The sequence below is a fragment of the Dromaius novaehollandiae genome, chromosome 1, assembly GCF_036370855.1.
Source record: "Dromaius novaehollandiae isolate bDroNov1 chromosome 1, bDroNov1.hap1, whole genome shotgun sequence".
Classification (NCBI taxonomy): Eukaryota; Metazoa; Chordata; class Aves; order Casuariiformes; family Dromaiidae; genus Dromaius; species Dromaius novaehollandiae.
The window spans coordinates 40,543,542-40,560,117 of NC_088098.1; the positions used below are offsets into that span (position 1 = coordinate 40,543,542).

The 16,576-nt window shown below is 41.2% G+C and overlaps 1 protein-coding gene across 1 annotated transcript in view; it reads right to left on the reverse strand.

Annotated features, from left to right (window-relative positions):
* The window catches only part of PAWR (pro-apoptotic WT1 regulator), an 84,710-nt gene extending 68,208 nt beyond the window's left edge, over nt 1-16,502 (reverse strand). Inside the window, exons 1-2 of the mRNA XM_064509485.1 lie at nt 16,345-16,502; nt 15,409-16,071 (exon numbers count right to left, since the gene is read on the reverse strand). Coding sequence (XP_064365555.1) covers nt 15,409-15,915 — 507 coding nt within the window. The 5' untranslated portion in view covers nt 15,916-16,071; nt 16,345-16,502. The remainder of the gene's footprint in view (nt 1-15,408; nt 16,072-16,344) is intronic.
* Between the last annotated feature and the right edge of the window lie 74 nt (nt 16,503-16,576).

Here is a 16,576-nt window from a genome sequence, read left to right on the forward strand (position 1 = left end):
AAGCAGAATGGTAGCTAGGGTTACATCATGTGTGCATAAATACATTAATATACCCATTTCTAATTTCCTATGTTTTGAGTCTCAACCATTCTTGCACCTTATAAAAAATGTAATAAGCTGTGGAAGTGGTTTCTAGTGTTAAGCTGCTTAGCAACACCTGTGTTCAAATAGCCTCTGGGTAAGTTTGACAAAAACTGATCTGACATCTGATGAGCCTAATTTTTTTTAGCTGAAAGAAAGAAGCAAACCCGCAGAATGGGATTATATTAATACACCCATTTATGTTTCAGACCATACACAATGGCTGAAAACAGTCAGATAGCAGTACACTCCTCCATGTCTGCCTCAGGCTAAAAATATGTCCTAAATGCTATTATAAAAGTCAGACGCCTGAGGTAACGTTATTTCATGCAAGACAATTACGATACATATCATCTTCATCAGGACACAAGAAGTCTTTATGTGCACTTACTGTACAAGTTTTCTTAATTTTTAGTTTAACTGCCTTTTAAGAAAGAATTACCTGTAGGGTTTCCATGCCTTTCTAGTCATGGGAGTTCATTAAGCAAAACTGACCAAATAAAATCAAGGACTCCGTCATTTTTCCAATTCTTTCGATTAGTAACTAGAAATAGATTGAACAGGCAATTCTTTCACAGATGTCTTGGGACCAACCAAACTCTTGCTGTCCCATTAATCCAGCATGTCTCAATGTAAGCCCCTAAATAATTATCATGTATGCTGAAAACGCACAATTCCAATATACTTCACTGGAATACCTCATTAGAGTACTTAGCACATCAAATATATGCCACTTCAACATTCAGCTGTAGATTTCCAGATCTGAAAGCTTATCTCATTTCTCAATTTACTGAATTTAATACCTTCTTGATAAAAGAAACATGATTATAATGTAATGTTTCTCCATTGCCCATTGTAATACAAACTCCCACAACACCCACTTCTGTTAGATCCTCCAGGGTTTGCTCATGTGCTGTTCCTCTCATTTTTTTCCCCAAAGGAGAAGCCTGAAAAGTGGTACGCTCAAACTTCATGAACTAAAACAAGAAGTCTGAAAACTAACAATGTAAACCTCAAACATACCCTTTAATCTCATCTCAGCATTCTGTATTAGAAATGTATATGATTAAAAAATAAGCTTTTGGCATCGAATACTAATGCAGAACATCTCCATTCACTACTGCTTCACTTTTTTTTTCCTTAAGGTAAGGACACAAAGAACTGCTCTACAAAATTGCTCTGTATATACAGTAAATTTTAAAATCATTCAGCATGTCTCAGCACTTTACAGAAGTTTGCAGTTTTGGTCTAATTGAAATGACAATGTCATAGAATTATCCTCTGAAGCATAACATAACATGTATTAAAAACTAAATCTTTAATACTGGAGACAGAACTTTAAATTAAATAGCACATTTTCATGTAAGGATTTGAATATTTTTATAGAAGGGAAAAAAGCAACTGAGCACAGCTGTATAAGAGACAGGATCTAACCACAGAAGTTAAGCAACTTATTTAGAACTGGGTCAAGATGACAATCTGCAAAAGGACCCAGCACTTCCAGGTCCCATTCCAAAATATATGGGTTTTTATTCAAAACAGACTTGACAGAAAACTTTGAATATAAGAATGTAAGAAGTTACAAAACTATTTTAAATGAAAGCCTATCATACTTCTGGAAGAAAAGAGGAAGATAAATTTTTGACTTTCTATTCTAGAGGTAACTCTGACAGATATCGTTTGCATTACAAACTATTGAGCACTATATGTAAATGCTGAAAATTAAATAGTTAATAAATCAATAAGAAGAATGAAGCAGACAGGCAAGGAATCTGTCCTGGGTTCCAGGTGACGTGTACCGAAATGGTGTTTCTAGCTACCAAAGAATGTGTGCCATGTAAGGTGAGGAAAGCTATTTAGGTAACTAAGGACACAGTATAAGATATTGCTAAGTATTGCTGCCTGACCAGTGATCTGTATTCCCAACACAAAATGACTTTTGATATTTGGCTTATTGTACACATGAAGATGAAAGCCATGATACTATTTCAGGCTGGATTTACTCTAGAAAAACTGACCAGCTGTATGAGCACGAGTAAAAATTCACACACCTTGCATTTCAGAATTGTTATTAATACTCTGGGGGACAGACTACAAGCAGACCTGTTGCTAAACTTAGAATGAATATCTGAAGTAAAACATTCAAAAAAAAGTAAGACAAATAAGGCACTGGAGTAGTTATCTTGGCAAAGCATTACTTAATTGAACAAGGATAACGAGTAACTCCTAATTTAACCTACAAATAGAAAAAACAGGGTTTTTATGGAAGTTAAAATTATACTTCACATTATTGACTAACTGGTTAGTTAGACCTTGTGGAGAATTATTCAGATTAAACCATGTTCTTAGAGCTCTTTCTAAATGGCATAATACATTGTTGTTTTAAATTTTTTTTAAATTAGGTCTGCTTAATAACAGATACATTAACTTATTTTAGGGTATAAGAACATCAATTAACTCCTAAACTTGGAAATAAAGGTCTGTTTTCATAAACTCAGAGGATTTTGAAGACTATTTTATTTTATAAATTCAGGAAAAAATATCAAACTGAGAAGTTTCATACTTTTATGTAATTATAAAAGATATAGGTCAATTTAGTTTTCTTTAGCGCTACTGGCTTCCAGAAGGGGGTAAAACAACACAAAAAGCGCTCTGTAAACAATTGAGAAGCTATTTTAAATCAATGACCCATTCAAGAATGAAGATTGCATTTGTTTATTTTGTCACTACTTCAATCATTAGGAACTAGTTTCTTATGTGGCATTTATACACATACAATTTCTAGACAGAGTAGCCTCAATCTCTGATCTACACTTTGAAATTTTTTCTTGTTTGCTACAGCAATCTGCAACACATTTTTTCCTTTTCTCTCCCCCAAATAAAACATAGAAATGAAAAGGTAAAATATACAAAAAAACCCAAATGTCAGCATTTTTAAGCTCAAGCCAACTGTTTACCTGCTAGGGCCTAGATGCTTCTAGGTATTATAGTACACATACTTCTTTCTTATTTGAATTACCAAACCAGTAAGAGATTGGGATTTGGTAGCTAAAGAGGACAATTACAGAAGAGCAGATATACAAAATAACCCGCTTTGGATTGAACAACCACAAGTTAGCTCATTTAATACGACATTTATCTTTCTACTTTAAAATGGTCTTTAACCAGATACTTATTTCAAAAGGACGAATTCTGATAAACTAAAAGGAGCTGGTTTGTGAAGTCACCTGAACTTAGCTGTACAAGTGCTTGTATGAGGAGGATCCAGAATGTCTTATTCAAAGTGGTACAACAGTAAGGACCTGTATCTCAAACAAGACAGAAGAGCATACAAAAACTGCTAAGTCTGTTTGGATGAATAGCCTACTTCTGAAACCAAAAATCTATAAAAAAAAGAAACATGGAGTGGGTGTGAACTGGTCAGCAAAAGCCCCTCACCTTCAGATATGAGTCCACAGCAACTTAACCCAATCTATGGTTCACATCAGATGAACCATCTCCCTCTACTGATGAACCACAAAATTCAAGTGCTCACACAGCAAGGGAGGTTACAACAGCAAGCCCGTTACAAAAATTTCTAAGGGACAGCAGTAGATTATTGGGTATGAGCGAACAGCCTGTCAGACAAGAATAAGGGAACAGACCAGAGATCCTGGCAAATTAACCTTAAACTGAAATCAGAAAAACTCTCCTAACCATTAGAGCAGCTTTGCTGTAGAATAATTTGTGAACGGGAATCATGAAATGAGGCAAACAGGCATTCCTGGGGGGAGGGGGGAGTAATAATAATAAAGATGGTTCTGCATCCGTAAGCATTGTTACAAACGTGGACCTCATCGCCCAATGTTTTTTTTTTAATGTTGAGTGTCAAGGGGAGACTGAACAAGTACTTGAAAAATAAATTCATTTTAATTTCTGTCTTTTTAGTAATCTTCATCTGATGCTACAAGTCTTCAAGATGAAAACTGTCAAGAGGCTAAAAGACTATTTCACAGGAAATAACTGCTTGGATTGCTGCATTCTTTTCCTTTACTAGGCATCTGTTTATGGCCTTTGTAGGGGCATGGCAATGAGCTCGATGGCTTGTTCCTTGCTCGGACCCACTGTAATCGCTGTTTTCTTGTGGTACACTGAGAAAATGAATGAAGCTAGAGCTCTACAAAGTGATTAAATGACCCTTATATGCATGCAGTGGAAGAGATTAGACCAGATGACCCCAGAAGTTACTTGCAGTGCTATGCTCCCTCAAACACTAAGCTGCACATTGTATGAAAAATAATTCATAAAAAACATATCGATAATTACAGCAAATGGATAGGACAGACAGATCCTGTGACTCAAAAAGATGCAGCAATACTGAGTGGGAAGAAACGGGGCAAGAAGGGAAATTCCACTTAGTAGTAAGTTTGCTCCTGCCTACCGATCTGGTCTCACATGACGTTCATGCATTTGGTTTAGATGCCGTATACGCAGGCGACTGGCAGTTATTCCACCACACTACTTCCACATCTGAGTGCTGTATGCATTCTACCCAGCTATCTTACCTCTGTGCCTCAAATCCCATTAGCACGTGTTGTTTCTGCTGAGTAAAGCAGGCCTAAATTGCTGCTCTGCCAAAAAAATGAAATGTCTCAGGCAGCCATTGTGCACAAAGAGCCAGGCTCTTTGTAGCAGTGCATGGCAGGAGAATGAGAGACAACAGCCATAAACTGAAACAAGAGAGGTTCTGGCTAAACATCAGGGAGAACATCTTCCCCAAGAGGACAGTCCAGCATGGAAAGGCTTGCCCAGTGAGGCTATACTGCCTCCATCCTTGGGAGTTTTTCAAGAACTAACGGGATAAAGCCTTGAGGAACCTGATCTGATCTCATACCTGACCCTGCTTGGAGCAGGAGGCTGGAGTAGAGGCCTCCTGATGTCCCTTAATCTGAGATTCAATGTCTGCACACAGAAGGCTCCCAGTGCGGCCCCAGACCCAGCCTCTGTAAGTCTCTCTCTCTTCTAAAGAGCCTCTGACTTAGGCTCAAGACAATAGTTATGTACAGAGGCTTCACCTCAGGAAAACTAATGCTGCCTCAGTGCCAGTGAAGAACTGCATAGCAGATACCATGCAAAGCCAGTGCCTAATACATATTTTTGTTTAAGGGTGGGTGAGATTTGGGGGTTAAGGTAGGTAAAAAGTGCAGTTGCCACAGGTTTATTCCATTTCATCGGGATTTTTTGTTTGTTTTTAGGCTTATCTTCACCCTTCACAAAATGATCTTTCCATATTAGACACAAAACCTGGCTTCTTTAAAGGTGAAATGTGATTACTGTATGTAAGAATATATCATAGAGTTGCATACAACATTTGCAAGCCTGGACTAAGAGGCTTAAGTGGTCCCTCCAGTCCTTCTTAGCAACATGGAAGAAGATCAAAAACAGTAAAATCCTGGAAAAACACATCGGGTTTTGGTTATTTTAATTTCCCATGACCTTGTGAAGCATGGGAAATAAGTCATCCACCTACGGTTTTTCATTTGAGAAGAGTCTTTAAATATACAACTCCAAGTTAAAGTAGCAGAGGTAAAAATACACACATAATAAAAGTTCTGATATATATATATATATATCAGATATATATATAAAAGAATGCAAATCAAATAACGTAAAGATAATGTTAAGACATGCATACAGATTTGTGTGGAACTGAACACTCATAACTTTTTTCCCCAAAGTCCCCTGTATACTTTGAGCTACAAGAGGATTTAGAAAACAAGTATGTTTCAGCAAGGCAATGGAGTAACAAGCATGACAAGTTTCTGCCAATTAATATTTTTGCACATCAAATTCATATTGCCACGTTTTGAGTTTTAGGAGGTTTTCTTGTTTGAATCTTTTCTTGTGAAAAAGGAATCAAGTTCCCACCAGCTCTTACTGGGAACATACAGAAACCTTTTTTTTTTCCCCCTCTCTCTTTTCTTTTCTTTTCTTTTTTTAAGTGGCATAAGAACAACAGTTCAAACTCATTCACTAAGATGCATGCACATTCAAGTTATATGAAGCAAAATTAAAATACAGTAAGGCATGACTTTGAAGTTTTGTGAGGGGAGAGGGGAGTTTTTTGCAGGAGGGAAAAGAATTTTTTATTCATTTTGTGAGCTGTTTGTGTTGGTTTCAAAAGAACCAAGCTGAAAAAACATCTGGGACATAGTACATTCAGAGCACGAACAGGCTGTTGTAAAGGAAAATTATAATATAAATCTGGAGAAATTAAAAAAGAATTCACAGGTCTTCAAGTGTTTATGAATGACTGCTTAAATTAATCCATTCTTTTTTTTCCCCTCTTTCTGTATCCATGGAGAACGTTAGATCTGTTGAAAATGGGGAAAGTAGGATTGTATTTTTCTACTTTTTTTGACTTTTTAACTAATTGAAATAGTTTTTACATATCAAAAATATCTACATGTTTTATAAAGACATAAATCACAAATAGTAACATCCAGTCTGGATGGAAGTTTCTCACTGTTTTAAAAAATGCCCTTTTGTGTTTGGGGGTTGTTTTTTTGTTTGGGTTTCTTGTTCTTTTGAAATTTCTTCAGTCTACTGAACCTGTAGTATAAAATTAATTATAGACTAATTTACTTTGACCTTTGGATGCTAAGATCTGGCATCAGTGCAGTTTCATTAGAAATAGTCAAACCAGTCAAAATTAAGAAGTTCAAAATGCGAATTGTCCATAACATGTTCCATCTACTGTAAAACCCCCCCAAAACAGAAAAGACTAATTTCATCATACAATATATTTTGTACTTCAGCATTTATTCCAAATTTTTCCTTTCTAATGTGTTCAAAAGGTGAGCCTTTCAGTACTCCCAAACCTGAACTAATGAATCAGGATCCTCAAAGTCATGAAGGCATTTTGAAGTTATAATTCCAAACCTTGAGGTTTTAGAAACAGCAGTTCTCCTCCATTTACCTTTTTGTTTTTTCAGCCTTCAGGGTTTACTCATTAAATTATTATTTCCACAGCTATGAATATTAGAACTTACTTCTGAGAACAGCACTACAAAGACCTGAGACTGCTATGTAAACCCATTACCTTCAGAAAACGGAGTTCTAAATATATGAATAAGAGTCACAAGACAGCAGAGGTGGGTTCAACCACAGAATAAAGCCAAAACACCAGTGCACTGTTTTCCTTCATTCAGAACAGTTTCATTAGGGGTTTACAGTATTGTTCCTCATATCGCTAAATACTGAGATACTACAGGTTTTCCATGGAAAAAATCTATATTAATATTAGTTTTCTGAAGTTTTATTAACTTCATATATCTGAGACAAAACAATTGAGCAGTAAGATGGACTGACCTCTTGCCATCATTCAAACTACTTATCATTTTGCCCTGCTGCCTTGGAATAAAGCAAAAAAGTTTTCCAGCACTTTACTACCAATAGGAAACTACAAAACCCTACACAATTTCTCCCACACAGACAACTTCAATGATTCAGCTGTGTTAGTTCTGACAGCTCTCATAATAGGGCTTTCTGAGCCAGCACCTGCAGAAAGTTTGAAAGTTTTCTTCAGCTACATATGGTGAAGAAGGGCCTTTGACTTGGGCTCACTCTATGGCCCAACTGGTTAAATATGGACCAGGTACATTCGCTATAAGGTGCTGGAAAACTGGCTGCACCTTCAGGCTCAAACGGTTGTAATTGGTAGCATAAACTTCAACTGGCAGCCGGTTACTAGAGGTATCCCTCGAGACTGACACTAGACCCAATATGATGTAGTGTCTTTATTAACAACCTGAATGCTGGGATGGAAAGCACTCTCAGCAAGTCTGTGGCTGATAATGAATTTGTGGGGAATGGCCGAGAGGCTGCAGGGCAGAGCTGCTGTACAGGCAGACCTCAACAGCCTGGACAAATGGGCTGACAGAAACCTCAAGAAGTTCATTAAAGGTAAAATCCAAGTTCTGCCTCTAGGATGCAACAGGACAGGTGGGGGGCCAGTTGGCTGGAAAGTAGCTTTGTAGGAAAGGACCTGTGTGTCCTCATGGCCAAGCTGAAGTCAGCACTGAAGATCAACTGCATACTAGCCTGAACTTCCAAAAGCATAGCTACCAGGTCGAGAGAAGTGGTTATTCTCCTCCTATTCAGCTCATGTAAGGCTGCACCTGGAGTGCTGTGTCCAGTTTAGGTTCCCAAAACAAGACAGACACTGACTTACTGGAGCAAGACCAGTGGAGGGTTACCAAAACGGTCAGTGCGCTGGAGCATCTGAAGTTCAAGGAGAGATTTGGATTTGTTCAGCCTGGAGAAGAGAAGGGGGAAGGAGAGAGAGAAGAAATCTTATTGCCATCTTCAGCTCCCTAATGGGAAGGTATAGAGAAGACTGAGACAGACTCGACAGAAGTGCACAGAAGTGCAATAGGACAACAGATAAAATGTTCAGAACCAGAAATTCCAAGTAGATCTTAGGAAAAAAAAAAAGTGAGGGTGGTCAAACACAGAAACAGGTTTCCTAGTGAAGTTGTGAGACATTTACCCTTGGAAATATGTAAAATTCAACTACACAAGTTTCTGAGCAACCTGATCAAAATGGGCCCTGCTTTGAGCAGAAGACTGGGCCAGACCACTTTTTCAGAGGTCCTTTTCCAACTTGTATTACTGTATGATCATATGCCCATCACAATGAAATGCATTATATACAAATGCCGGGGGGGGGGGGGGGGGGGGGGGGGAGATTTTTAGCTCCTAGTCTTAATCACACTGTCAGACTCATTTTCATGCTTATATGCCTAAGCCACTAGGTGCAAACCACCAAACCAAAAAGCAGTTTATTTTCGTTTTGTAGGAGATCATCAACCTATCATTCAAACAAATCACTTCCAATTTGAAGATGAGATTAAAACAATCGAATATTTTCAGAGCAATTGCTTACTACAGTGAAGCTTTGAAAAAATTATGGAAGATAAGTCAGTTTCAGCAGTACTTAGCAGCATGGTCACCTTAGTGCGAACTGATCATATCAATGGTCTGCCCCACCCATTCCACTTTTCAATAAGCTGAGAGGTTGTTTCCACTCTTTACCCTACAGTAATTTTTTTTCCAGATATATCTTGTCTTTTAAGTAGGCTTTACGAACAAAACAATGACGGGACAGACAGTGTTTCAATCTTAAGTGCTGAGAAACAACCTAGAAAGGACACAAAAGCATATTTATCTTTTCAGCCAACTAACATCTACAGAGTTAGGCTTATTGGCTCAATGACAGACCAGCAAGAAATGGCAGCAACTGGCAAGGCTGAACATTAAGAAGCTTTCAACCACCAATTATAACCTAACAAAATACTTTTCTTACTTTCCGTAGAATTCAGAACTGAATAAAAGAGGAAATACTTTACTTACATTGCATTTATTTTCCACCCATTTACTGTATCATTTCAGATGATTCACCCCAAAAAAGGAGACTGAAAAACTAAGAGTGCAATAATGTTTTCCAAATACACCTAATTATTAAAAGGTCATTTTAAAAAACAGCCTTCCTAAAACTGCACTTAGAGATAAATGCTAAGTCAAAACAATTAGAGGGAAATTAATGGCTTCTGATACTTTTCTACCACTGTCCTTCCCATTCCAGTAGGGATGGGCATTAGATTTTTAAAAAGTCAGTAAATAATCAGTAAACTAGTAGTTTCTACTTGATTCCTGTGAATTCTGAGCTGCTGATACTGGCCCACAATCTGTTCCTCTATGAAGACAGCCTTGCTAGAATCAGCAAGAATCAAGTTATCCCTGTCATCTTTTGAGGAGGAGTTACACTAGTTCCACGTGTATTTTTGGCTGGCATAAACTGCATTGTTTGCCGTATTCCAAAACAGCACTGTTCCAGTGAATGGAGACCACGAACTTGGAAGGTGTGCAGACAGTGATTTGGAAGCTGCTACGAGGCTTCTGGAAATGAAAATTTTCCATGTTTTTATGTTTATTATGCAACCTATTTGACCAAACAACTTACCTAGAAAAGCATCAGGATATTAGAGTATACCTTTGCACATGTGCAAAAGAAGAACTGGGATCTAAGCTTGTCATATGCTGAAAAAGATGAAAAAAAAGAATGTGCCCTTTGAACAGATACTGCCCAGGGACTAGGCTGAACAGAATTCACAAGTGCATCAACAGAGAAACAGACTGAAAGAAGATAACCTCAACATATCAAAATCAGAGTATTTGCCCTTCCCAGGAAAAACAGCTTCTTTTTCCCTGCCATGTCTGAAGGAAGGACCTTAAATGGAACAGGAATAAAATGAATTTGTTCACAAGGCGAAGCAAGCAGCAGGATGGCCTAATGTAACATGAAGGGTCATCCAGGTCAAATAAATGTATTTCAGACTTTTGTCATAACACTAATGCCTCTATATGGATGGGAAACGTATCTTCGATCAGGCACAATTTCCCCCCTCCCCCCCCCAGTATTTTCTGAACAAGTGTTTACCAAGACATTTTTCTTCTAACATACGCAAAAAGAAAGTTGCTTCACAAGAGAAATATACATAGAAGTTAGACAATGCAAAGATACTTTCTCATTAAGGCAGAGATACAACTAGAGTTGCTCTTTCATTTAACTTAATCCTTAGATAGGGAATGGGCAAAGAAAGATATGCCTTAGGGTAAACTTCTGGTCAAAAGAATCCAGTCGCTGGTATAGGATTCCACTCCTCTCTCTCATTGTCAGCCATTCAGAGGAGGATTTCAGTTGCTTTCCAACTTACCCAGTAATTGCTATGCTTGACACATTTGGCATTTAAAGTTTCCTCAAGTTTTTCCAACTGGAACTCAGCAGCCTCCTGTCGATCTACTCAAGTCAGCACGCTGGACTACGCTGCTAGCAGGAATTCTTTCTTTCCCCACATAAAGAGCACATCTCTCTCTGCTTACTTACGATTCTGTCACTCAGTTTGACAACTACGAGGCACCACATACGCGTTCCCTTCTAAACTAGCAGTCAAACTCCTGGCAGAAAGCCAAAAGCTTGGTTTCAAGAAGTCATATCCTTACAGGTATTAATAAGATGACAATAGATGAACACAAATTGGCTGAACGTCCTAGCAAATTCAACATTTGAAACACTTCTACTTGATTAGTTTCTTCGGTATTTCCCGTAAATGGGTCAGGAGACTTATGTCTCGATTATGGCAGCCTCATGTGCAACATACACAGATCTAAGTTCTTTACACCTTTTTAAATCATTCATCACCCTGTTACTAACAGAATCTGAATTTAGACAACTTCCAGCTGTTAGACAAAAATGTAAACTTTGTCCATAAGTGCATTAATCAAAATCAGTTATCTAACTCTCCTTTCTAGATTGACTAAAATTTTGATTATATATATACCTTTTTAAAAAAGGTAACCACAGAAATAGTTGTAATTCTGCTGGTCAGGGTTCAGGGGAAAAAAATCACCAAGACAGCTATGCCAGCAAAAGCCTCCAGTGTAAACAGTTAAAAAAGTAAAGCTGCACTTTCACCAGTGCAACTTGTTTTGCTTGGCACAGGACTACTATAACAATACAAGACATGAGTCTAATAGCATATGTGAATCCTTACAAAACACTGCCAATATAGTATAATGGGAAACCTATGCATTTCTTGGATAGATGTTAGCACAGCTGTGAATCAGAAAAATACTACAGTAAACTTAACACCTACATGAAGTGAATACCTACAAACTGAAAAACACCTCTAACATAACTAAAAATAAGTTATACCTCACATGCTTTAAAGTCTACATTTACGGATAAAATGCTAATAAGCAAAGAACCACTTCAAAATCCTGCTAGGAAGCTTGACTGGTAAAAATCCTTTCACCATCAAGTTGAGAAACATGTTTTGTTAAGAGCAGAGTCAGTAAATTGTGTGTGGGGAGGTTATAAAGCTTAATATTTAAAAAAGCAAGTTTAAGAAGTAATGCATATGAGACACAATTAAATTACTTTAACACAACCTTAAGATCTATTAGGAGGCAACAAAACCCAAAGCCCTCAGTACTTGATAGTATTCAGAGCAAAATCAAATTACAAAGATTCAACAAGCTATCAAGAAACTACTTTATAATCAGTAAAAATGGAAAAAGCTGCAAGTATTTCAGAAGTCATTTTCAAAAGCCATCAGTACTTAGATAAGCACTGTGAAGATAAAAAACAGCTTTTAATTCTATCACAATGGCCTCTAAATACAAAGTGTCACCACTACTCCCAACCTGTCACCATTTGTTTTCACAGCTTCCCCTACGGTTTCAGTCTTCTACTGACTTGGACACAAAATGCACTTAACTTTAAATCACAGCTAGCTCTATTACTTTCCTATTGAACAGAAGGAAATTAGTCATTAATGAATAATGATCTGCTAACATTTTTCATGCCTATTTTAAGATAGCTGAGACAACACAAACTTTCACTTTCCCTATTCCACCCCCCATCATAATATTAAATTCTCTCACTGCATTACAACTGAAATTAGATTTACTGGAAGCAGAAACTGTTTCTAGATTCTCTTGTGGGCCAAGAAGCTTCTAGGTTTAAGTATCTTCCAAATTTTACAGGCAGTTATCTGCCTTCATTTCAGGGCATCAGCATCTCCTCTTTATCATCATTCTCCACCACAATGCCCTGCCAATCATAAAAGAGGAGAAGCATAGCATGAAATGATTTATTTTTTTTTTAAACATAGCTAAGACAACAAAATGCCCAACAAAGCTCTAAAAGAGTATCCAGGGAAAAGTAATATTAAAGCATACCAACAGAGTTAGCAGTGCTAAGTGATTAATTTAGTATGTAGTATATCAAGTCACTATGTATGGCACACTAAAGCTAAGCTTCACATCTAAAGGAGAAAGAACAATAAATTGGCGTTTTGTAGATTTTAAACTTCATTCTTGTAATGAGTCATCACCTACACAGCAGCCTTCTTTGGTCCAAATTCAGTTTTATGGTCACACAAAGTCAGGAGAACTTGAACTGAGTATGTTTGAATCAGTGCTTTAAAACATTTTCTCACAAGTAAATAGATATATGAAAGAGAGGATAAGTAAATATTCTGTGGAATATTCATTAATGGTTACTCACATCTGAAAATGAACACACAGTTTTTGAAGCTGTCCACCATCAGGAAAGATCTAGTGTTCTCAAGCTAAGTATCTTAAAAATGTATGCAGTAATGATTAAAAATATTTAAGAAATTTGAAATATTCCAAAAAAGGTAGTTTTGCATAAATATGTCAGTCAAAATGTAACACTCATTACTAACGAATTTTCCTATAATACCTGGTACAACAGACATCACCATTTATTAATATCTGACCCTGAATATCCGATGGAATGATCAATTGCTAGTTACAGAAATAACTAGTGTAAAAATATAAAAAGCTTCCAAGAAGTGCTAACACATTGTGACAAACCCCCAAATCATCAAGGCCTAAAAATATATGAAAATAGAGAAGGAGTTGCTTCTCAATGCCCAAATATGTTAAGGTTAATACACACAAACAGACAGACATACACACCCACCCACTCAACTCTTAACAGTGCAGCAGAAGTTACAGTAGCAAGTCCACAAGGTTCCTGAGCAAAGACTGTGCTTTCCTGGAAAGGAAAGCATATTTTGAGCAAAGTTCTTCTAAAATAAATAAATAAATAAAATAATAATTTAAAAGCGGGGGGGAGAGAGGAAAAAAGGAACTATCAAAAGACACTAGTTTCAGAAAGAGGGACTGGGGATGGGGGGCACAGAAGAGACCCTAAAATTAAGTGCTGAACTGCTGTAACATGCAAAAGCAGTATTAACTGGACCATGACTTGGGGAAATGAAGACATGGCATTTCTAAAGTTCATAAAGGAGCATAAGAGGGAGGAGTTATTTAGGTGGTTCTGTATTAAACAAACAAACCATGGACTACAGAAGTCTGCACACACTAAAACCTGACGATTAAAAAAGCCTCGCTTGTATTCATCACTTTCCAAAGCAGCAGTACTCAAGACCCATGTCAGAACACTTCACCTCAAAGACTACGCAAGTAAGGAAAACCATCACTTCAGTTAAAAAGTGCAGGACCTGTCCTTAAGAACACAATTTTAAAGATTTCCTCCGTCCCTAGAACTCATTCATTCCTCCCCTCCCGATACCTTCTCACATACAAGTGACTGTGGTGAAAGTGCTTATGATGTCCCAAAGAAAGGATTAGTGACTTCAGGTAGGGAGAACAGGTTCTCACCAGCTGCTGCTTTAGGAAAAAATACCTTGTTTTTATTGTGATTTTAATAATCACTAGTGTTAATCAAAAGAGGTGATAATACAAGGTTTTTCTACAAGGATGTTGGTCACCAGTATTAATGCAAAATTGTAGACTAAAACACAGCTTTGCTTAAAGTTTCCTCTGGCCTTTCCTATTAACTGCAAAAAGTTAAAAACTTGGTTATCATTCTTCTGAATTCCTCTAGGAGTATTATAAATCAATGCCAGATTTTTATACTAGTAGCAAACCACAGAGGACAGTGGTGCTGGCTGATAAAAATATCTTCCTCTGCCTTCAAAAAAATGCTCTTTAAACCACTACATTTTTTCCAGTGCAGGAAATTCTTTCGGGTTCCAAGCCGAATAATATTTACACCTGAACATCTCCCCAGAGCTGATAAATCAGTTTTCTTTCACTACTATTGTTTTGATCTTATTTTAACAAGCACGTATCTCTCAGCTGCGTCTTCCAAAAGTCACTCTCCACTGACATGAGGATATCCTCCCCCCTCAAAATCACTCTCAGTTGGAGGGCATGTGTATAGATACGTGTGTGTGTGTGTGTGTGTGTGTGTGTGTGTATATATACACACACACATAACAAGACAGTTATATACAAAACATGTATATATACACACACACACACACACACACAGTGCTCAGCTGTTTGGATGCCCGCTACAGCGACGCGGAACACACCTCAGCGTCTGTGCCGAGGCCTCTGTGCTTTTCTGCGTGCTGCAGGAATGAAACCCCACGGCTGCAGCTTTCGCCCAGGCACACCACCAGCCCCACGTCGAGGGCAGGCGCGTTAGGAGGGCGGCAGCAGCACCGCCGGCAGCCAGAGCCCGGCTCGGGGCCTGCCCCTCCTTTCCCCCCCCCACGCGTGTCCCCGGCCCCGCAGGGGCGATGCTGGGGCTGGGGCTGGGGCCGGGCGCGGCGCGGCGCAGCCCGCCGGGAGGCGCCTGCCGCCGCGCCCGGGGCTCAGGTGCGGCCGTGGCGGCGGCGGGCGGGCGGGCGGGCGCGCGCGGCGGTCCCCCCGCGGGCTCACCTCGGCGGCCGGGATGTTCACCACACCTGTGGACCTCCGCTTCTCCCGCAGCTTCCTCTTCTCGATCTGCCCTTTCCCCTTCCTGGCGCTGGGGCCGGCGCTCTTGCCCTTGGCGGCCAGCTTCTCCTCGCCCTCCGGGGAGCCCGCGGCGGCGGCGGCGGCGGGGGGCTTGGCGGCGGGCTCTGCCCCCCGGCCCCCGGCCAGGGCCGGCAGCGGCTCCTTGGCGGGGGCGGCGCGGCTCAGGGCGGCGCTGGCGAGGCTGACACAGTGGACGGCCCCGCCGGCGGGGGGCGCCGGCCGCTCGGGCGGGGCGGCCGGGCCGCCCGGGTGCAGGTTGTTGTTGAGCTCGGCGGAGGACGTGCCCCCGAGCGGCTTGGCCTCGCCCCCGGCCGCTGCCGCCGGGACCAGCGGCGCCTGCTTGGCCCGCATCTTCTCCCGCTTGGCTTTCCACTCCTCCAGAAAGTCCGTGGTGCTGCCCGCGGCGCTGCGGTAGCCCCCCGTCGCCATGTTCCCGGCGGGGTAGGCGGCGAGGGCGCCCAGCAGCACCTATGCCACCGCCGCCCGCCCCGAGGCGGCTCTGCCGCTGCCCGCGGAGGCGAGGTCCCGGCGGGGCGGGCGGGAGGGACGGGGGCGGGGAGACGGGCTCGGAGAAACACAAACACCCTGGAGAGAAACAAAAGCGGAGCCGTGAAACATCCACGCCGCGGCCCGTCCTCGTCCTGCCTCCCCGCGAGCCCCCGCGGCCCGGCCCCCCCACCCCGGAGGACGAGGCGCCGCCAGCGCCCGCCCTCCCTCCCTCAGGCGCAGCGCTCCCGCGGCTCCGACCCAGCGCGCGTGCCGGTTCCCCCCACCCCATCGCGGCCGCCTCTGCCTGCCCGGGGGGGGGGGGGGGGGCTGCGCCCCCGCGGGTGGGCGCGGAGGGCGCCCGGCGCTCACCTCCCGCGCGGCGGGGCCGCGGCACCAGGTGAGCGGCACCGCCTCCCGCCGTCCCGGAAGGAGCGGCGCGGCCCCGAGGCTTCCCGAGCGCCCGCCCTCCCCTTTCCCCATCGCGGCGCGGACAGAGCCGAAGCGAGGGCGGAAACTCCCGAGATGGCCCTTAACAATGGGGCGCGCGCCCAGGGCGGGCAGGGAGGCCCCGCCCGGCCCGACTCGGCCCGGTGCGCGCTGC